At 44.9% G+C, this 22,594-nt stretch overlaps 1 protein-coding gene across 1 annotated transcript in view; it reads right to left on the reverse strand.

The window, feature by feature from the left end:
• Positions 1-1,786: 1,786 nt before the first annotated feature.
• Positions 1,787-22,594, reverse strand: part of FGFRL1 (fibroblast growth factor receptor like 1) — a 179,037-nt gene continuing 158,229 nt past the window's right edge. Inside the window, exons 4-7 of the mRNA XM_082315588.1 lie at positions 16,511-16,591; positions 10,806-11,090; positions 6,464-6,817; positions 1,787-3,520 (exon numbers count right to left, since the gene is read on the reverse strand). Coding sequence (XP_082171714.1) covers positions 3,111-3,520; positions 6,464-6,817; positions 10,806-11,090; positions 16,511-16,591 — 1,130 coding nt within the window. The 3' untranslated portion in view covers positions 1,787-3,110. The remainder of the gene's footprint in view (positions 3,521-6,463; positions 6,818-10,805; positions 11,091-16,510; positions 16,592-22,594) is intronic.

Raw genomic sequence — 22,594 nt, forward strand, 5'->3', positions numbered from 1 at the left:
CTATGGTGCAGTAAGTCGTTTCCCATAGGCATGAGATATGAGATATAGCCCTTGGTATCTCTCATGGAAACATCCGCTTACTGCCTTCTTGAAATAAAGGTGATGCATTTAGTGTATAGAGGCTTCTGAGTTTTGGGGTTTTTTTTTAGTGAAATCACTGAATAAACTATAGCCATTAAGAACTCCTGCCTAAATCATGCCTTATATCCAAACAGACCCTCAGTGCTCCTATTTAAGTCTCTCTAAAGCAGAGAGGGTGCATGTGAAGATACCCATGATCTGAATTTAGCTTTTATGGACTTAATAAATTTGTGTTAACAAAATGTAACTGAACCCTCCTGCTGGAAAAGAAAAAAAATTAGCAATGGGTTGTTTTATTATAACCTCCATACCATCCCTCATGATGGTCTTCCTGTAGAGGTTATAACATGGATTTCCTACTACAGCATATAGGAAAGCAGCAGAGGAGCGTGCTATGCAATGCTTTATTACAACAGTGCCAGTTGGTAAACTCCACATGAGTAGGAAGGTCTCCTTCTTCTACTTCCTCCTCATCATCCTCTTGCTCCCCTTCCCCAGAGTTACTAGATGGCTCCAGCCAGTACCAGCCCAGTGGGCAGGGATGGAGCCACTGATCGAGCTGGCTAAGGCAAAAAAGGGACTTTTTGGAGCAGCATGTATTGGTGAAGGAAAGCAGGAGCTTACATGCTTTGCTGAATTGGGGCCCCATCTCAGAGCTCTACGGCTGAGCAAACAGGGGACTGTTTGGTTTGCTGGTGACTCAAACAAGCCAGCAGAAAAATCACTGCAGGTCAACCCAGAGCAAATACCTTCAGAAAAGTTCAGAGAAAAGCAAAGCCTAAAGCATTGTTTTGTTTCAGGTTAAATGAAGTGTTTCACTTTTGAACGGAGCAGCTGGTTTGCTGAAGATCTGTTTCACAGAACAGGCTTGAGCAGGAAGTTGTTTCAAACTTAAAAATTGGCATGTTTCAAATTTTCAGGGTTTGTTTCCCAGCAAACTTCACGTGAAACTCAAGTGAACAGCAAACAGTTGCAGCATTGCTGAACCTGCCTTCTCTAAAGAAAATTTTGGCTGCTGAAGGGTTGGGTGCCTCTCCTTGGCATGCAGCAGAACGAAGGTGTGAGCCCTCCTGGAAGAGAGCAGCTCCCCGCATCCTCTTTTTACTGCACCCAACTCACCCTCCGCTGGCTCCTTCAGCAGCTGCATTTACAAATGAAGTGTTTCACCTACATTTCATATTTTCCCCTCCCAAGCACCCTGAGGCCGAAGTTCATTTTACAGGCTCATAAATTATTATGTTTTGATTTACAAAATTTTCTTTTAAAAAGAAAACCCGTTTCAGGCTTGTGCTTAAAAACCAAATGCAGCCTCCTTCCCTCTCAAAAAAAATGCATAGTGAAACAGATTTCCTTGTGAGCAGAGATCTTTTCTACTGAAGATGACAAGGGGTCCATGAGAAGTGATCTGGCCTCTGCAGACCCTCACAGCCAGAATATAAACAGTGGAAAAGGCCAGTTTCTGATGGAAATGATGGCACCAGCGGTACCTGAGATGAAGTTAGGAGATTACACATGGCTAGTGTAAAAAGGCATAGAGATAGAAGACCTCTAGCTTAGAAGTACAGTTGGTCACATGCTACATTGAGTGTATTCTGAGCATGGCATCTATAGAACCTGAAAAAAAAAAAATCTTTATTTTCTTTGATCAAAAATACGTATAGAAATGCCTGTTTCAAGGAAAATATCATACATTTTTTTTCTTGTTTAACAAAATAAATTAAATATACATGACTTCTGTTTAAACTCTATATAGAATTACAAAGGTCTTATATTTGCAATTGAATTCATTTCCAGTCCATATAGGTATTTAATATGGTCCTTATTTATTTTCTCTTCTTTCTGTTTTTTACTGTTGTTTGAACTGCAACAAAGTTGTATCATTTGCAAAATGTTATCTGAGGGGAGGGGACAACCACACACAACCTAGGTGAATGTTTCTCAAATGCATTTTCTCCTAACAGATTATTATTCCATTCTCTTTGTTTCTTACTCTTTTTTCTAATGTTTTCACGTATTTTGCATTCATGTAGAAAATCCAGTAGCTTGTCACTGTGAGCCATCAGAGAACGACAGCGTGTTTTGCTTTCTTCACCATCAGCAGTTCAATTATTATTATTATTAATTATTATTATTTCTTAAATATAAATATAAAGGTGTTCTGTACAATGTTCCTCTTTCCTTCTTTCCTTTTTCCTGGCAGTGGCACTGAGTCCTAGGACTGGGGAGTGGAGCACTTGTGGTTTGATCTGCACAGCCTCCCACGGGAAACACGATGCCTTCAACTTGCAGAAATCGAACCAACCAACTTGGTTAGCGTTTCAGATCAAATGACTGTGATTGAGAAGCATTTGGCATTTCACATTGTGAATAGAAATTAGTTTTTCCAGATCTTGTGTTATTTTTTTCCCGTGGAAGAGGTAAATTGGTTATATCTCCCTGTGCTTTGGCACTAAACCTCAGGTACTTTACAGCTCAAGTCATGCAGAGCAGGTCTGGGGGCTTCCCACCCATGCAAATGATGTGCAGCAGGCACAGGAACACCAGTGCCCATCCAGAAAAGCACCGCAGTCACCTCTTGCTCTTCTTGCTCCTTTTAGCAACACAAGGAAGAAGGTGGTGGTTCACATCCCCATGTCCTGTCTCACTTGTCGCCACCTTAATTAAAAAATCCGGGAAGGCTCCGCTGTTGGAGATGGCTGCCTCTCTGCTGAGATTTGGAGTTCCTTCATTATTCCTCGGCTACATCCTGATTGCAATAATTAAAAAAAAAAAAATCTCTTTTCTCTCTCTGTCTTTCTCTATTATATATATATTTATATAGATAGATATAGATATATACACATATATATATACACACATACACACACGCATATACAATTATATATATATGTATATATATATTTAAAATTATATATATAATCTTTTCTGTCTGCTTTGCCTATTGCTGGCAGTGTGAGCTGACTTGGAGCAGTCTCTTCTGAGGTACCACGAGGAAAAGCCCAAACGAGCTACTGTACACGGCCACCCTCTTAGCACTGGTACTGAATGTGCTGGTGCTGATGGACTTTGCCTTCCACGTGCGAGTGGGTGTGGGTGTGGATGTCTGTGTAAATCTTTGGGTACATTTTGGATGCCATGGCCGGGGCGAGTGCAGGCCCTTGTGACAGTAAATGCTGCTGCTGGGCGACATATTCCTCATAGTTTATGGAGGAGATGCAGTCTTTGTCGGGGACCTGGGAGACACAGATTCTGTCCCGGGGCTGCGGCCGGTGCACGGGGGCAGCAGCTGGTGGGGAGCAGGGCTTCTTCTTGGTCTGGCAAAGCCACAAGAGGATGGTTCCAAAGATGAAGACGGCTCCAGCAGGGATGCCGATGATCACAGGCCAGGGAAGGCTGCTGGCCGAGGAGGGGGGCACAGGTGCACTTGGAGGCTTGGGATCTGGACATCATGGCAGGAGAGAGACAGAAAGAGTTAATTAAATGCAGGCAAAGTGAATTCAAAACAGATGTCACACTTGGGCTGGCTTTTGTACAGGCTGTCTGGCAACCCTGCCAGACTAAGTAACAAGGGAGAAATCAAGCCAGCACATGATGTTTGGTAACTGCTTTACTTTTCAGTGCTCCTGGAAGGACAAGCAACTCATTTTCTCTGGTTTAGGGGTCGGGAGGGGAGTCTTTGGGGGATTTTTTAACTTTCTTATCCAAGCTTTAATGGACGCACTAGAGCCAGTCCGAGAGAGTTTCCTAACACCCTCACTCTGCAACGGACTGAGCTTCGGTGCCCAGATTGGAGGACACAACATGGGACATGTCGGCAATACCTCCATGTCAGAGACCCAGGAGGCACGATCAGGTTGCGCAGAGCAACGGCACGTTGCCCACTTGCCTCTGCCAGGTGTAGCTGGGTCTGCATGGGCTTTAGACACTCTTTAGTATCCCTCTCTGGCAATACTGAAGCTACTCAGCAACGCTCCGCCATGGCAGGCAGCACAAATGTGGCGTTTTGGAGAGGTTGTCGTGAATTTCTTGTGTGGCTGGGAGGAAGGGTGAAGGATGTGAAAATGCAGGTGAGCTGGTGTCCCCTTCTTGGTGCCCAAGCCATGGAGAACTGAAAGTTCACATGACATTAAAGTGTGTGTCCAATTCCCTATCCCAAATGGGCTCTACCTCCACCAATCTCTTTGGAGCTGCCGTTGGCTTTCCCAAGGGCAGTGAATTCAGTTACCGGAGGAGATAGATAAGATGCTTCAGACAGCATCTTTCACACCTACCTCCCCCTTCCCCTCTCTGCTCTTGGCAGCCTGTACATCCCTGGGTAGCCACTCCAGTTTCTGAGCCTGATCTCTGAACGTATAGACCCAAAAGGAGTCCTGGGGTAGGATCCTAGGTATCAAAATCCCCATCTACAGATCTACCAGCCGGTATTTCCAAAGCCCTGAAAAATACCTAGGCACAGAATTCAGCTTGAAGGGAGACACTCCAGAAACTTTGACAGCCTCAGGCTATCCAAATGGTCCAATATGTTATATTCAAACAAACATATCTCACTTTAAACTTTCAAGCCAAACTTCTTTAGGACACTAATGTCTTTTTCCCTCCTTGACAAATAATTCTATGGCTAGTTTGAAATATTAAATATATACCATGTGGTCTCTTTGAAGTCAGAAGGACCTATACTGTTGACCTCAATAGACAAAACTTTGATTCACCAACACTGGAAATTACAGAATATTTTAGGCTGGAAGGGGAGTCTGGAGGTCATCTGGTCCAGCCCCCTGCTCAAAGCAAGACATGACCGGGGAACTGACCCATCAGCTGACCACAAAAACAACAGTCTTCATGTTGGTTGGCAGAAATCCTCTGCTGGGCTGAAACAAAAGTGTTTTGATATTCATCCATGCTGTTCTTTGGACCTGTCTATGTCAAATCTGGTAGATTTACAAGCAAAATGGTGTTTTTCTAACTCATGGCCTTGCAACCACATCTTTGCCTCTGAGGGCACACTGGGTTCTCCTTCTCTGTCATTGCCAATAACAACAGGCCTGCAGGCTCTGGGTCTGCTATGAGGCCTCATTATAGTCCCATTTAAATCAATGGAAAGTCTCCCACTAATTTCAGTGGGAGCTGGATCAGACTCTCATAGTTCAGAAACTCCCAGAGGCTTTGAGTTATATCCCACCCACGCAGCATTTTCCTTGGGATTGACAGGCTTTCTAGTTGGAGTTTAGCCCTAAATCTAAGTGATGCAGAAGAAGACGCCAAGAGCATTCTCTTACTTGGCAACCCACTGTCAGTGTCTAAATTCAAGCTAGGGACTCTCAATGGCTGCTGAAACGCAGAGCTTTGGCAATCAGTGAGCAGAAGAAGCCATGCTGCTTTACAGGAGTCATGAGCATTTTCCTCACTACCTACACAGAAAAGCAGAGTTAATGATCTCTGTCTCTCACTGGTGTCTTGACTGGAGACACCCCATTAGACCTGACAGCTAAAATGTTTTGATACTGGCTCCAGCTCCTGCACTCTCTTAGCTGTATTGGCCTTGTGGTGGAGAGAAGAAAAAGCAGTAAGATTGATTTTTGTCATAAAACTGGAGGATCTGAAGCTAGATTCACATGGCAATATGAGGCAGAAAGAAATGCCCTGCTCAATAAAAAATATTTATCACAACAGAACTGCACAGTCAGGAGGCAAAGGAGCAAAGGACAAAATGAGGATGCTGTTCCTGAAACACACTTGGTACAGCCTCAGTTGAACATGGCCACCAGCTCTGAGGCCTGGGGAGAGAAGGAAGCAGCTGTGAGTTTGGCACAAGGGTCCCCAGGGGATCACTGGGTAAGAATTTAACTAATCAATCATGCTCCCTTTCACACTTGTTCTTTTCCTTTCCTTGTGACTGGGACAGTTTTTATTCTTCTCTCATTTTATGGGCCTGTATCATTGTTTCCTTTTACCAGTAAAAGCAATATAAATAAGAGCAAGAGAAAGAAGAAATGTTAAGGAACAGGGTTGCAAACTGTGCTGCTATTCAGTTCCCCTCTCACCTCCCACATCCTATTGCTGAAGTGATGTAGTGCCTGCAACTGCAGTATCATTTCCCAGCTCCTCTTTCACACAGGACCAGATCATTCTTTTTATTTCACCTTGATGGAATCATTATTCCCCATGAAGGGAGAAAAGGAACCATCATCAAGAAGAACTCAGCAGGGGCTGATTTAAATCAGGGCTGATTTATTCCCTCACTGATTCTTATCAGAACTGGGCTAGCCTAAATCAGCACAGCATCACAGAGGGCCATGGGGCCTGATGGACATTAGCAGTTGTGTTAATAAATACCATGATGCAGACTATTGGTTCAGATGGGAGAAAAAAAGGCATAACTCACCTGGCAGGACTGTGAGAAAAGCGCTGCGAAAGCTGTAGCCCATGGTGTTTGCCCCTAGGCAAATGTACATCCCTGCGTCCTCTTCCTTAGCTCGAGTAATCATCAGTTTGTTCAGGTAGGAACCATCGGGACGGGACCAGACCTCCCCCGTGGGCAGCACAACGAACTTCTGTCCCCCAACATCGATGGTTGAGTTGTACTTGCTCTCTGTGCCATACTCCACTCTTTTCAGCCACTGGATGACAGGTTTGACATCACTGCGGACTTTGCACTGGAAGGACGTGGTCCCACCGTAGTCTACTGTCGTGTTGACGGGGTGCGTCCCTGTCAGGATGGGCTTGGACCTTGTCCTCTCTGCACAAAAACACAGGGAGGTCCATGGAAAAAGGTGTTTGCCAATCTCATTAACTTGTGACTGCAGAAACACAGGAAAAAGGCATAGGAGGGATGCAAAATAATTGTCTAGTCCAACTCCCTGCCCCAAGGCAGGCTGAGATTTCTGCAAACCTCTCCTGATATAAATTTGCCCAGCCTCTGCCAAAGCATCTAATAGTAGATGCTCTCCAGTCTCTCCTGAGAACTACTCCATTGTCTGAGGCTTAGCAAGTCTTTTCTCATGCTCAGCCCGAACCTTCCTGTTTCTAACAAGGAAGTTACTCACTCTATCTGCATCAGATCTGGAGAAAAGTTTGCTCTCCCTCTTAGCCCTTATATTTTGGAAGATTTTCTTCAGCCCTCTCTTCTGTACACTGAACAACCCTCCTAACTGCTAAGCAAACGGGGTCCTAAGAATCGCCTATGGAAGATTTTTCTGTCGTCTTTGCTGTGTTTCTGCTCTCTCAGGTCACTCATGAAGCATTTATATTTAGGTACCCAGTTTGCAGTGGTATTACTTGGCATCACACAAGTCAGACCTGGCCTTTCTGCTCCTTGGCAAGTACTATAAGTCCAGTGTGGACTGCTGAATTTCTCCATTCCCTTGCTGTATGCTTCAGCTATGAGATGACAAAAGGGGTCATCCTTCCTTGTACTCCCGCTTATCCCCATATGTCAGGGACCATATCCCCAGATAATGGGATCTGGGATCTTAATGATGTGCCTTGACCTACAGGGTCAGAGGCTGCAGTGATCTTTCTTGAGTCTTGACCAGAGGAAGATAAATGGCCTGATACTAGCCAAAAAAGCCAAAACCCATTTCAGGATTAAATTTGGGTAATAGTACAGGTCTGAACACAAATGAAGTGGATTATTTCACTGTAAATGTTCACTTGATATTGACCCTGATGATGTCTTATCAATGTTTATAAATATCTGAAGGGAGGCCGTAAAGAAGATGAAGCCAGGCTTTTTTCAGTGGTGCCCAGTGAGCAGATCAGAGGCAATGGGCCAAAATGAAACACAGGAGGATCCTTCTAAACATCAGGAAACACTTTTCTACTGTGAGGGTGACCAAGCACAGGCACAGGTTGCCCTCCATCCTTGGTGATACTCAAAAGCCGTCTGGACATGGTCCTGGGCAACCATATCTATGCGACCCTGCTTTATCAGTGGGGGTTGGACCAAACGACTTCCAGAGGTCCCTTCCAACCTCAGCCATTCTGTGATTCTGTGATGCTGTGTCTCCTACCACCATGTCTGGTAGGGTGCAATTTACAGGTGAATATGACAGAACCTTTATGTATTCTCAGACACAACCTCAGCTTTTTGCCACATTATTTACAAGTACATATCTATTGAGAGTCCACACCAGAAGCACTGTGGCTACCCCCAGTTTGGGGACAGTGAGGGGCGGGGTAAGACATGTTCATTCTTCTTTTGGTCTTCCCAAATATTGCCTAAGGACAGACAAAATTGGATAGGAAAAAGCCCCTTCTTTCATGGACTAATGGCAGGCTGTGTATATTGTCTCATCTTTTGTTTGGGAGTCCTTCAGGAGATATCTGTCATCTCTGGTAGCTTCCCATGGGGACCAAGCTCTACTGGAAGCCATCACATGCCATGTCATCCAGTGCTAGGGGAGCTGAGACCACAGGCACTACTGGTGAGGAAGAGCTTCACTTCATCCTCACCTCCCTGCTTTTATTATTTCTTTCTTCAGTCTAATCATCCCCCTACTCACTATGGAGCAATTTTTTTGTGGAGAAAGAGCTCAGAAGGCTTTTGCTTTTCTAGCCAGTAATGAAATCTTTATTTTCTCACAAAATTTTTTGCCTCAAGTCTCAGCTGATGAAGGAAACAAGATGGTAGGAAAGGAAATCAAACACAAGAGGTTCACAAGACCATCCTTTCCAGCATGATCATAAGCCTTAGGTTGTGTCAACACCACATAAAGTCAAAGGAAAAATATATCCCTCATTCTGAGGAATGTTTAGATTTTTTTTAGTGCTAGCATCAGAGAAATCTGTCACAGTTTCCCGACAAGGAGGTACTGCAAACCTCTGTCCCTGGCACAGAGAGAAATTATGGTATCACAGTGGGTGGTAACTGCTGGCAATCAACAACCACTTTTGATGGCAAACACTGCTGGATTGAGCATGTAACAAAACAGCTCCAACCAGCACTGGCTTTGGGATGAGAGGAAGGAACAATGGACCCTCTTTCAAAAACTCTGGATATTTTCAATAATGAGGGCTCTAAAGATGTGCTCGGGAAACAAAAATACCACAGTGGTCTCCATAGGCTTTGCCTTGGGACTATGAGTGGGAATCACAGCTGGGGAGACTGAGACTCAGATAAGCAGGACTTAGGAGTGGAGGCTTGGGGGGAAAAAAAAAAGGAGGAAATTGAATGAAACCTGTAACACTCCACAGAATGATGTTAAAAATAGAAAGATGTCTGAAAACTGCTTAATGCCCTTATCTCCTTGACTCTGGTTCCAGCTTTCGTTACTGTTTTCACTCCTAGCCAGCAAAAGCTAATGAAAACAAAGGTTACATACATCTTTAAGTTGATAAAAAACAAGATAAACAGGGACATAGAGAGGGGTTTGTTCCTGGTGCTGTCTGGTTTTGATGAAGTGAAAATGCCACAGCTGCCATTAGGATGGGGTTTGATTCATTTCCCTGTCTCTGCTCCTGGTTTTAGTGTAAACACATGTTTTTACTGTCTCCACACAGCTGCATCTTTATCAATCCCAGATGTCCAGCAGGTTTGTGCCTTTGGAGCCCAACAGAGCTCCCCACATGTGCTTTTAATTCCTGTGGTTCTAGAGAAAGGACTTATCAGAGAACAGATCTTTACCTTTAAGAACAATCTTTCACACTGGGATAAACTTTCTCATGCTAAAATGTATGCACAGACAGACAAACAACATGCTTTCCATGTGGCTGGAAATAGCCCTCCATGCCCTTGCTCCTCATTAATGAAGGCTATTCAGTCTTCCCTCCACTCAGCAAATCTTCTCCACTTTCTTGAGTTGGCTGCTCTGTAATCATTTCCATGATAACTTATGATGATGTCATAGACAAAGCACAATGATTTATAAATAAGGGCTCTTCTCTGGTAGACTTAGGTAGGATTTGAGTATAATTATCTTCACTAATAATAGGGAAACAGGAGATTAGAGACCAAGAATCAGAATAGCTAGATAGTAAGAAGAGCAATTTACTCTACCCCACCGCAATGCAGGGTAATCCCCCACAGCTCATCTTCTAAGGGTTGAATCTCTAAAGCTATGTAGGCATCTAAAGACAGGACCTCAGTGGGATTTTTTTTTTTTTTTAGTGTCTCATTTGTACCCACCTGAACCTTCAGGTGGCCAAATGTTTTTTAAAATCTGGCCCTAAAGCCTTGTCTGGCTAATCACTCTAGTCATAAGATTTCTGCTAATTCCCTTGGGAGACTTCTCTAATGAAGTGGGCCTCCTCTTACAGCTATCTAGACTAAATTTTCAGTTGATTGGTTTCACCCTATTACTGCTCTGATAGAGTAATCTGGGCCATCCTAAATATTTCCACTTCCTCTATGGTACGTGAAAGGGCTTTCTCAGTTAGTTCTCAGTCTGTCCTTGAATTGACTCTGTTGGTAGTGTAAGACTGAACTGGGCAATAGTGAACTTTTACCACACAGGTGCCCTTAGAGATGACTGTTTCCCAAGTATCTATCTATCTCTCCTCATTTCAGCTACTAAATTGTATTATTGCTACTCTGTCTTGCCCAGGTGTTATGTTTATTCTAGAGTTTCAGTAATGTTTTCTCTGTCTCTGCTGATGTTTTTAACACTCCTCCAATTCTGTGTCCAGGTATTGGCACTGCACACTTGCCATCACGCTCTCTTTGCTAAGCCTCAGCCTACTTTCTCAAAGCTCCCTCCCTGCCTTTCCACCCCAGAGGCTGCACTTACGGATTACTTCAACTTTGTATGTCGCATTGATTTCTCCAACTTTGTTAAACACTCGGCAGGTGTATTTCCCACTGTCCTCTGGCTTCAGGTTCTTCAGGTTCAGCGTCCACTTCTTCTTCTTGTTCTCCCCAATCTCTTGGGGCGTGAGGGGCTTATTGTCCTTCAGCCACGTGATGTCAGGCCGTGGGTTCCCGCTGGCTACGCACTTCAGGCGGATGGAGCTGCCGACAGGACGGGCGATCACTCTTCGTCTCATCTTGGCAGGCTGTGTGAACCTGGGCCGGGCTGCAAACGGCATGAAAAATTGACTGCGGTGAGCAAAGGGCATGCAAAGAAGGATACTGCTGTCAAGTGTTATGGCCAAATTTGCTTGAGAGGCACCCGGCAGCCACATACATACCAGTGTATCACTCTCTCACATATCAGCTCAAACTGATTTCCTTGGAAAGGAGACACCATCCAGCCTGATGCATTTGAATGTCTACTGGACTGCTGTGGCCACCACATTACCATTCTCCATAGCACAACCCTGGAATTTCTCGGTGTCCGTAAGGCAACTGCGTCAGACCATCTCACAAAATAATACCAAAATCACGCTATTGTAGCTGAAGGCAAAATGCGGCCCCATAATCACATTATAGTTGTTACCATATTCCATGCCACAAATGCAAGCCCTTAGCCAAGACCAAAGGAAAAAAACTCAGATTCCTGTCAAGCTGACTATTTTCTCAGTCTTTTCTGGTCACTTGAAGCTTAATTTTCTGAAGATGTTTTGCCCCTTAGTTCTCCCTGGCTTTAATGGGACTTAAGAAGAGTCACCATCTTTTCAATATGTAGGAAAGTCTTAGAAGTGTGCCAGACTTTTGTATGTTGATCTGAACTTAAATGTATGCAATTCATTCAACATTAATTTATGAAGCATTTATGTTGAAAGGCCCAAAGAAGCAAATAAACAAATGGAAAGACCCAATAAAAAACCCTTGAGTTTGTTATCAGAAGATACCCCATGCCAGTCCATCCCAAAAATGGAGAAGGTGAAGCAATAGCTGCTGGTGGACAGGATCATGGGTTAAGATAGTCACCTTGTCTTAGCAAGGAAATCACCAATATTTCTAACGGCAGTAACAAGAACACTAGAGAAATGCAAGGTCCCCACCCAGCAAAATCTGAAACTTATACCCTCGACTGCACCTAACTTTAATTCAGATTATGTCAGAATTCCAGGGGGGAAAGAGGTAGCACCTTTACAACCTAGTAGCTTTACTGACATTGCAGAGAGTTTTCCTGTAAAGTCATGAGTTGGTCTAACTAATCAATAGAAAGAAAAAGATCTTCGCAAAAACTTTTAAGACAGTTAAAACAATAGAACGTGATCTGTTGCAAGGCAAAAGCTTGTCTAAGAGTATCCCGTAATGAAGAATTCAGAAGAAATTACAAATTTCTCATAGTTACTTTAATTATGCAATGCCATTCCAGGGGCACTTCTAACTGCAGTCTCCTGCTGAGATTAACACCACTTCTGACTCCCACTTGGCACTCTCCCCCTACACCCAAAATAGTCCTGCCAAATTCACCTGTCGTCTTTTATTATTTTGGCAAAGCCAGTTTCTCCTCCGAGTCCATTCAGCATTTCCACAACAGGTTTCTCCCCCTGCTTTTGAACCTTACTTCTTGCTTACCATGATCTTACTCTTCAGCCCCAAAGGGCAGTCACCCTGCATTTTTGCATTCCCCTGGTAAATCCTCCCTGCTCCTTTTCTTGAGAAATAAGAGAAATAGGTAATGAATGGCCTGCTCTGTGGCACACTGGGTTGAATTATGCCCATCTCCCATTGGCCTTCACCAACGGCAACTGGAAAGCCACAACCTCAGTAGCATATAACACACCAAAGCAAGCTGAGAACATGGTGCTTCAGGTAGCAGGGAAGTTAGCTACAGGATGGCATGGTGGGACTCCCTACTAGAGAGCCAGCCCTCCTTTCCAGGGCTGAGAGCCAGAAGCTCCGGGATGTGCATTATAGCAGAGCTTGGCTGGATGAAGGAGGCTGGTCTGCAGCTTCCTCTCTCCAAGCACTGGGGAATAGCAGCCCTCTGAGGCCTGTGAACATATCCCTTAGTCCTCATCCCCCTGCAGCCTTGCTCAACGTCCCTCCCTCTCAGAAGAAGACACCCTTTGGCATACTCCTCTCTTCAGAGTCCTTTTCTGTAGGGGAAACCATCTGCCTCGCAGCCTTCCCTTGCCCCGTTTGGCTGTCATTTTGGGTCCCAGCCCCTTCATGTTATTTCAAACTCTTGCTCAGAAATGCTTTACTCTCCATACAGAGGCTTTCATGTGTAATCTAATGAACCGGAGCAACTCCAGCACTGAAAGTCCTTGCTGTGACAGCTGAGCAGCAAGTGTGACATACTAACCCACTCCACAGGTCATGGTGCGTAAATTGCTGGGTATTCCCTTGGGGTCTGCTGCAAGAGGAGGCCTCCTCCCAGCAAAAACAATCACCCTCCCAGAGAGACAATTAACCCTGTCAGAGCCGCATGCTGTGAGCAATGACATGCTGAAGCTTAAGTCTGAGCCGAGGGAGATGTGCTGATAAAGGCTGTCATTGTGGAAATTGAGTAAATGTCTGCAAGGTGCATGGAGAGGTTAAGAACCAGCCATGAAATGGGTCTAAACTGTTATTCTCTAATATGGCAGTAATTTATTCTGAGACTAGGAACTGCAGGTCCAGGTAGGGGTAGATCCTCGCCGGATGGGATTCCTGGACTTGGACTAACATATCAAAGAGCAGGTTGGAGACAGGACAGCCACACTGCCAACGCAGAGTGAAGAGTCAAGTGAGTGACTCTAAGCTCTCACCGTCCCTTACCTCTTCCCTGCTTCCACAGCAATATTTCAGAAGGACTTGGTGGTGTCGCGGGTCAGTAAGGGCATTGCAAGACAGAAACTTCAAACTCCTTCCAAAAAAGCAGGCCTATAACTCCCCTGAATCTGTCCGGAGTTTTGCATTCACTCCTCGTACATTGTTGCCCAGATACATACCAAACTACAGGTAAAGCTAAACTTCTTTGGCTCTTTCTGTCTGTCTGTCTTCTTTTGTTTAAAGAAGGTTAAGTGATTACGTGGTCTCAAAAGCTACTCCAGGCTGTGTGCAATATGCTGAAACCAGATCCCATTTACACAGTCCTGAATGTTTCCTTGACAAAAGCCTGAATTGGACAAGTTTAGAAAAGTCAGTTAACAAAAAAGGAGAAAGAGAGAGACACATACATAAGAGAGAAAAAGAGACCCAGAGCAAGCACAAAGGAGAAAGAGGGAGAAGCAGCAGTGTGAGAGAGAGGCAGAAAAAGTCTCTTTTGATTTGGTGCTAGTAAATGTCTGTCCCCAAATCTGTACCATTTACAGAAGTTTTGCTTGTTGGAATGCCAGCGAAGGCCATTACAAAGTGCCTCTGTGTTATTTATACTTCACATGCTTGTTCTCCTCCACATCACTTGGCTTTTGCTTCATAAACATGAACCGCACATTTGTACAGTATAAATTATGCCACACTCAAGAGCAAGGGAAAGCACAAGTGGATGGGGACAAAGAGACAGTGTTGTGTACGGGTTCCTTGCTGAAATGCTGTTTACCATGAAGATTTATTCAAGCTAATGAAAATTAAATGAAACAGAAGGCTGTCGACACAAAGACCTGGGAAGGAATTCAGCAGTCTCCTCTCCCTGTGGAACACCTCAAGGTGCGTGGATTAGTCCCAGAGGCTCCTGTCAGACGTTGCTCATACAAAGCGAGGTGGTTAGCTAAAAACATGTATTCTGCTGTGATCTGCAACAATTACCTCCACATAGTGATGGCCAGTACCACTTCAAGCTTTCGTGATACTTATACAAAAAAGTGTCATGATATGATTAAGTATTGAAATACTTTCAAGTGTTTTGAATAAGAGCTCAGTCAGTTGTGGGAAGACGTGGATGGGGGTATCTATCTTTCCCCACATCAGCTCCCTGCTCTTGATGGGGGCAGGATCTCTCCCCAGCAATACCGCTCCATGATGGTGACTGGAAAGCAAAGTGGAGCTTTTTTTTTTACCCTGCTTCTCCTCTCACACTTCTCTAGGACCCAGGACTCTGCAAACACAAACTGCTCCTTCACCCATTATCCTCCAGAGACCTGCAGACACACACTGACCCTCCCTGCACACCAGCTCACACCAGCATTTTGCTGGTGAACACTGCCAGATGGAAAGGGCTTGGGGGTGTGTGTGGCCTGCCCCAGACGTTTCCTTGCTTGGGGAGAGGACACAGGAGGGAGGGAAAGGGGAAAAAGCAGACGTGCAGGAACACTCTGCACCACAAAGAAGGACTGGGTCAGGGCAGCACAGAGCAAGACACAATCTGATATGAGATTGTCAATGCCTAATAATTTTAGTAGTGCTTACATCTTTTTTCATAATATTATTGTTGTATTGATCCATGACCCACCAGCTCTACCTGGAGCACATTTGCCATGGCATTCAATGTCTGCTCGTATCTCCACCAGGGCAATGAAGAGCAGAGAGATGGCAGCTTGTCTTGCTAGCTGCTGAATCCCTCCTGAAGGACTCCTGACCTGTAGTTTATCTAAGCCATCCTTTCTTTAGCTCTAAAATGTTGTCATCCTTTTCCAGAATGAGTGGAGGTTACCCTCCTCTCCCAGAGCAAGCTCAGTCTCAGATGAATCTGTAATTCCAAGATATTATGGCACTGCCTCCTCCAGGTGTGAACTGGATGACACCACAGCACACCACATCCCTTGTTTGCCAGCTCCTGAAGAAAACTGGCTTCAGCTCAAGTGGTGGGGACTCATATGGTGAAAGCTTGACAGGTTCCACCCCTACCATTGCTATGAGGTTACTCCCTGGCCATGAATGTGGTACAAAGCCATCTCTGTATTATAAAATTAAAGGAAGGGATGTACTGCAAGAGCAAAATGGAAATGCTGTGCTTCGTCCCGCGAGGTCATAAACTCACATCACAGTCCTGTCAGTAAAGGCCAAAAGCTGTTTGGCATCAGCCTGACAACTTATTGTCCTTCAAGGAGTGCTTGGACCAAACTTTGGACGTGCAAGTCTTGCGGTGATTCAGAACCTGTTCCAAGTGAGGTTTTAGCAGTTCCCCAAAGCTCTGCAACAGCATCAAAATCCTATGCTTGAACAGGCTACGGCTTAGAGAAGTTCATGCAGGTGTCTAAAGGAGAGGGTAATTTTAAAAAATACTCAGCTTTGGCCTAATGCTAATTCTCCTGAAGTGAAGTCAGACCTCCCATTTGCCCTCAGTGGGAACAGTGTTATGTTGGCACTGAAGGCTTTTGGAAATATTGCTGTAAAAGTCAATATGCCTTTTATAGACAGTCTATGAAAGCTATAATAGCTGCACATGCAAAAGAAAGTCACTGCCCAGAAAAACAAATGCAAGGGAGAACCATGCTGAGGTATATGGCAGGGGGCCCTAGAGCGGACCATGGGCTGCATTTCACAGAAGGACCCTTGGATGGGATCCATTCACACCGACATGTTCAGCTGACGCTCTGTTTATTATTTGACCATCTGTAGGGAGAACTCACTCCAGTCGCTCTGCCTTTCCTTTCCTTCAGCAACTGAGAAACGTGCTGCATGAACAGCACTGAACCAAGAACCGAGGAAAACCAAACAACATACAGTGCTCCTTACCCCATTGCTTCCCAGAATGATCTTCATATTCTCCATTGGAGCCTTCAGGTACCTGGCTATCCTTTCCTGAGCTGGCATCATCTGCAAAGGAAAGGAAAGAGAAGATGTTAAGAAGGTCTCCTGCAGCATAGCAGTATGATAACAAGAGTTTGCATTTCCTCACGGAGGCACCACGCAGCTGAAACACACTCAACATACATTTGGCATCCACATCCTGGCACTTACAGCCTGGCCAGTTTAATGAACAATTTAGTTTGCTGCTTTATGAGCTTTTCGGCAGGCTACCAAAGCAATGGGAGATTAATCAATGTTTCCATTAATAGCTGACAAAAGCCTCTTTGTTTATGTTTACAGGTTGCTGTTCCCTAGGAGGAGCTGATCTGTTGTACCTTCTAAGCAAATAATGGTATAAATCAAAATTACAGATAATTAAACCTAGGAGGTGGAGGAAGACTTACGTGATCAGTCACACAGAGCACAAGCAATGGAATTGGGGCCACTAATTCGCCTTTCAGCTTCCATACAAAATCAGGAAAGCAAGCAGGTCTGGGGTCAAATGAGCCCTCAAGGGATTCTGAATGCAAAGCTATGGCTGGAGAAAGCAATATTGAATTGAAAAGCTGTTTGTGGTTTGTTTTTTGTTTTTTTTTTTAAATTAAGACCACCCATCTACCTGTATCCGCAACACACCGCTTCATCCCTGATCACTCTAGTTGTCTACACCACTACCACAGAGCAGCATCAAGATCTCACCTCTTTGCCCTGTACTGCTAGGAGAAATAGAAATCACCACTGGGTGAAACACCCATCTCTCCAGCAGCCCCCATCTCAAATTGCCACTGTCATACGGCCACCTACGAGGGCTGAGGGAAGAGAAGAGTGCCCTGAGCCTCCTTCTGCAACCCAGGTGATGCTGTTGGACTCGCACCTCTGCAGTGCCCAGATGTGAAGTTTTTTCCTCCTCCAGTAACAGCCCGACCTCTATTGCACAAGTGTTCAGCTCAGAGCATCCTTGTATAGCAATGTGTCACACCAGGAGGGAGGTCCACCCGAGGGACTTTGGGCACCAACAGGTGACGGCACAGCAAAGTATGGCTCTTCCAAGGCTACTTCTGTGCTCTACAGGTGGCACAGCCCCATACAGCAGCTGGATTTAAGTTGAAGATCTTGCTCAAGAGCTACTCAGCTCCTAGCTAAAGTGCACTGCAGCGTGTGAAGTTTGATTTTCAGAGATGGGTCAGGTGAAGGCTGGGAAAAAGTTCACCTCAATAAGAAACTGCTCTGCAATGGTGTAAAAAAAAAAAAAATAAATCAAGAGAAGTGGAAATATCTGACCTAAGGAATGAATCCCTCCAAATGCCCAACTCCTAAAAGCCATAAGAAAAAGGTCTCATGAGCAAAAGAGAGGAAATTTCTTGCTGTAATTTCTGCAGCAGAGAGGAAAAACTTATCTCAGTTTATACATGAGCATGACACCCCCCCCCCCCAATGTATAAATAGTAGAGCTGCTCTTTACAGTTGTTTTAGAAATCGGGTTGTGCTTAAACAGTGCTTGGTGTGTAAACTTGTGTGCAGTCTTTGTGCGAGAAGAATGTGTGTTTAACCCCATCCTCACCCCAGTTTCCGCTATTTTGGAAAACCATCCCGTCTCTTCAGCATGGAGCATTTTATGCCGACACATGCTCCAGTCTCGTTTGCCGCTGTCCCTTAAGCAGAGAGGCTGCAATGCCATATGGGTTTGTCCCCTCTCGCCCCTGACAGATTTTTCCCTTCTCCTTGCGGTTACTTCGGCACAGTTCCCCCCGGAGGTATGTGCAGCTGTCACTTCGAAGGGAAAAGAAAACTTTCAGGGCAGAAGCACGCCGTGCTCTTACTTTGGCAGCTCACTCCAGCCGACTGCCCCTTCCCACCTCCCTCTCGCCCTCCGTCCGTCACTGGAAACGCGGAGGCTTTCCCGGGGGCTCCAGCCAGCTCCCAGCACAAACCACAGGGAAGCAGCGTGAAACGCAGTCATGCTCAGGAAACAACAACTCCCGTACAGGTCCGTGAGTGCAAACGTACTGTCCAGGCTCCGCCGAGGCTGGCCCGCAGCCTGTGTTACAGAGGAGACGAGTAACCCATGTGCTGTGTTTTACAAATATATTTTTACAGCCTTGGCAAATCGAATGCAGGGAATACAAATATACCCATTATATATGATGGCTTGCATATGACAGATTGTCTCCTTTCAGTCAAAATACTGAATCAATTATCTTCTGGCATTTGTACAGTTTTTCACATAAATATCAGTAGTGCTACAAATGAAATCTTGGATGCTCTCCGACAGAGAACTTTGTAAATCGCTTAGCACAATTAGGAAAATGTATTAAGTAATGGAGAAGAAAGAAAAACTGTGGCCAGAGATGTAGGATTCCTGCCCATTGTTAACTGCCGAACATTTTAAAAGTGGTTAAGACGTTTAAGTGGCGATGTTCTGTCAATTATATCTTAATCCTACTCAGCTTGATGTACAAAGAGCAGTATATCCTCCCTTGCCTCCTGCCTCATGTTACAGTATGTCAGCCCATGTGCGCTCCTCCTGCCTACACACAAGGACTGACTGGCGTTCCCAACACCTCTTCACATGCTGCCAAGCTTTTGATGTAAGTAAAATTGCTCTGAAACTGTTTGATCCTTTGAAGGTGCTTCTTCAGTTGTTATCCTGCCAAATCGCAAACCTGCGGAGTAACCTACCAAACCCAGAAAAAATCATTTTGGGGGGAAGAGATGAGGATAACTAATGCCACTGTGCTGAGCCTATGAAATAGATAATTTGGTGGAGGAGCAAGACTGAAATAAATAACTGCACGCATTTAGACATGTTGTTTTAGAACCACTGGAACCGGTTTCACTTTTGTTAGGAATGTGGTAATGTTAACAACACCACATAGCAGAAGTCTTGATGGTGGTGGGGAAATGTCATAAGCATGGAAACTCATGTAGAGCAAAACTACTCCTTCCCACTCCCAGAGCTGCACACTGGGGGAGGGATGTTACAGCAGTCTCCATTCCAGCTGCAACACACGGTGAATTGGGCTCCTACCTTCAGCATGACTGTATCTGAGCGAACTCACACTTGAGAACCGTAGGAAAAAAGCTGATTCATGAGACCCAGAAACTGGATGAAACTCATTTTGGGAAGATTCCCTGAAGCCCAGGAATCTCCAGTCAAACTGAAAAGTGTGAGTGAGGCAGCAGAACAGCTAGTGATATACGATAAAGCGTTAACCTGGGATGTGAGTGACCCAGGGTCAAGTCCCTCTTCTGCTGCATTCAGAGAGGGATTTGAACCTCCCCTCTTGCACCTTGGGTGAGTGTCTTAAGCTCTGAACTGTGGTCTCAGAGAGCCAAAAAAGAGCTTATTATTACATAAAGTGGAACAGCACTGTGGGAGACGGATATCTCAGGAACACCCTTAGGATGGAAGACCCCTGTTTAATTCAGATGTCACCAAGATTTGACTTCCACCTGCCCCATCCAAAGTTTGTACTGTGGCTGCATGGAAAGAATCTGTCTCTCCCTGTTTTGAAGAACTTTCTTATGTTTTTAATTTTAATATCAAGTGGTTTCCTAGGGTCGGGAAACACTTTTGCAGTTGTTCTAGTCCCTGTGCTAGCAAGGATGGATATCTTTCTGTACCCCAAACACACTTTGGTCAGCCTGCTCACTCCTAGGGAGGGATCTATGACACTGAAAGCAAAGCCAAATTTCCTGAAAGTTCAGAGGCATCTGGTTCAGCCCAAACCTGCAGTCTGAAGCCTGGTTAATAGTTCCAGATCTGAAGACCTGTTCGCATTTCACCCCAAGCTTTACAAATGCAACCGGGTCTGAAAAAATGAGCCACATTCAGATATGTATGACCAGCATACAAAACAATTAGTTAGTAGCAGAAATCACATGAGTCTTAGCTATATTCAAAAATGACCTAATAAGCCAATTGCTTACTTATGCTCTTGTCACCTCTACTGAAGCAGGCAGGTCAGGGGGATAAGTACATATACAAAAAACTCAGCCTGCAGCCAAAGGGCAGCAGGGACCAGCTATGCAGCTTTGCCAGCTTTGCTGCCAGCAGATTACTGCAAGAGGCAGTGCTAAGAAGGATGAGCTGCTGAAGTTTCCTACAAGCTCCCTTTTCTGTGACCTATATTGGAAGGTCATCCTGTACTGGACTTCTTGGACAGTATCATGGGCTTAGGAGAGCAGCCAGTTGGAAGACAAAGTGGAAAACCTGCCTTGAAAAATAATCACTGACTAATTTTATGTCACAAGTATCTGAGGCTAAGAAAACATACATGATTTAGGTGTCCTCACTGTACAATTTGGTTCCATCGTGTTACAAAGCTTGCTAGCTAGTCAAGAAACCTGAAGTGGAAGGCTCCGATACCATGTCAGGTGATAGACTTGGACACATGGGACAAACTCATGCAGTCCCTTCCCCTCCAAATACTGCACCTGCCCATACAAGACAGGGCCAGGATGGATCCAGAGGCATCAGCCCATTGTTCAGGAATGTCATCCCAGTGGCGTGATCCCCAGCTACTCTCCAGCCATTGCCTCCCTCTTGCTTCAGGATCTCGTTCCAAGCTGGCTTCGAGGTCTGAGATTCCACAGGACTGAGATGCTGGTGCTGTGTTGGGGAAGTGCATGGTGGGACTGAAAGGGGCAGTCATGGGATTGGTTTTGCATGAGACTTGCCATATCTGAGTGTATGAGGCCCTGATTATCTATGCTGACGTCACGGGCCAAATTGCCCTTTCTCACCCCAGAAAGCACTATGCTCTATGCATATTGCCTGCCATGTGTCTTTTTGGTCTACCCCCTATCCCAAAGCAGGCTGGGTTTCTGCAGAAAAAGGGATTTCTGTATGTAACTCCATCAATTGACAAAGCACTTTGGGGATCCTATGGGACAAAGAGAGCCACATAAGCGGGGTATAGTTACTGTTTATTACCATAGCAGAATTGTTCCATTCCCTCTTAAAAGTTAAAACAAATGGAAAATTCTGCATAACGGTCCGTCTCTGAGAGAAACTGATGGGAAATATTCACTGACTGTTACTGAGTCAGGATCAAATTTTATTTACCCACAGACTCTCCAGGAAGGCTTCGTGTTTTAGCTGAACGGGTATGACTGGTTTTCAGGCCAATACTATGTGCTGAGCATCCAACCACGAGTCAAAACAACAGCCCAATTTTTGAAGCAAAAATCTAGCTGGAATATTTCTCTATGATTCACAAAGTTGCTTTAATTTGTTATAATGCAAGGCCTGTCCCTGCTCTGACTTGATGGGACCAGCTTTGGAGTCTTTGATGTCAGAGGCCTTGAAAGCCCCATTTCACAGATGAGCCAGCTTTGCATAAATAAACAAAGTGACCTCTGAACTGGAGCCTGAGACCTGAGCACACTTCAAAGCACTGGGGGAGGTGATGGGGGAGCAACGGGGAATGAAGCGATCAGCATGCATCATTAAGGCAGCCCCTGCTCAACGCTGCTGCCGAACAAGGGGTGTAAATAAAAGGAGGGAGGTAAGCGGGGAGGGAGTGAAATGAGGGGGAAAGTGATGTAATCCAGTCAGGCTTGAACAATTATAATGAGGCCTTCTCCCATGGATGAATGAAAGAGATCTCTCTGAACTCCAGCTTTAAGAGCTGACTCTCGCGTTTACCCAGATGCATCATATTTGCACATCATATTTGCTCCCTAACGTCCTTCACTGCTGCAGATGTCTAGTGAGTGACAAAACACAAGTTGCTTGTAGGAGGTGGCTCTTGGGCCTTCCTAGGAGTTAAATCAGAATTTGTTCTGCTGAGCCTGACCAGTAAAATTGATGGGTGGGAACACACCATAAACTTAGACCAGGAAGTGATTGGACTTATTTTTCAGTAGTCCTAACGGTGCAGTAGATAGAAGATAAACAGACATGAAAGTAAGTACAATCTGAAAAAGTAGGTCTCTGCAGTTTATCTCTGATAAATTCAGGATTTCCTGTAATACTTGCTGGAATTTAAGGGGAAACACAAGGGAAAGATCATTCTGTACTTTGTT

Source organism: Platalea leucorodia (assembly GCF_965183815.1).
Source record: "Platalea leucorodia genome assembly, chromosome: 6".
NCBI classification, from domain to species: Eukaryota; Metazoa; Chordata; class Aves; order Pelecaniformes; family Threskiornithidae; genus Platalea; species Platalea leucorodia.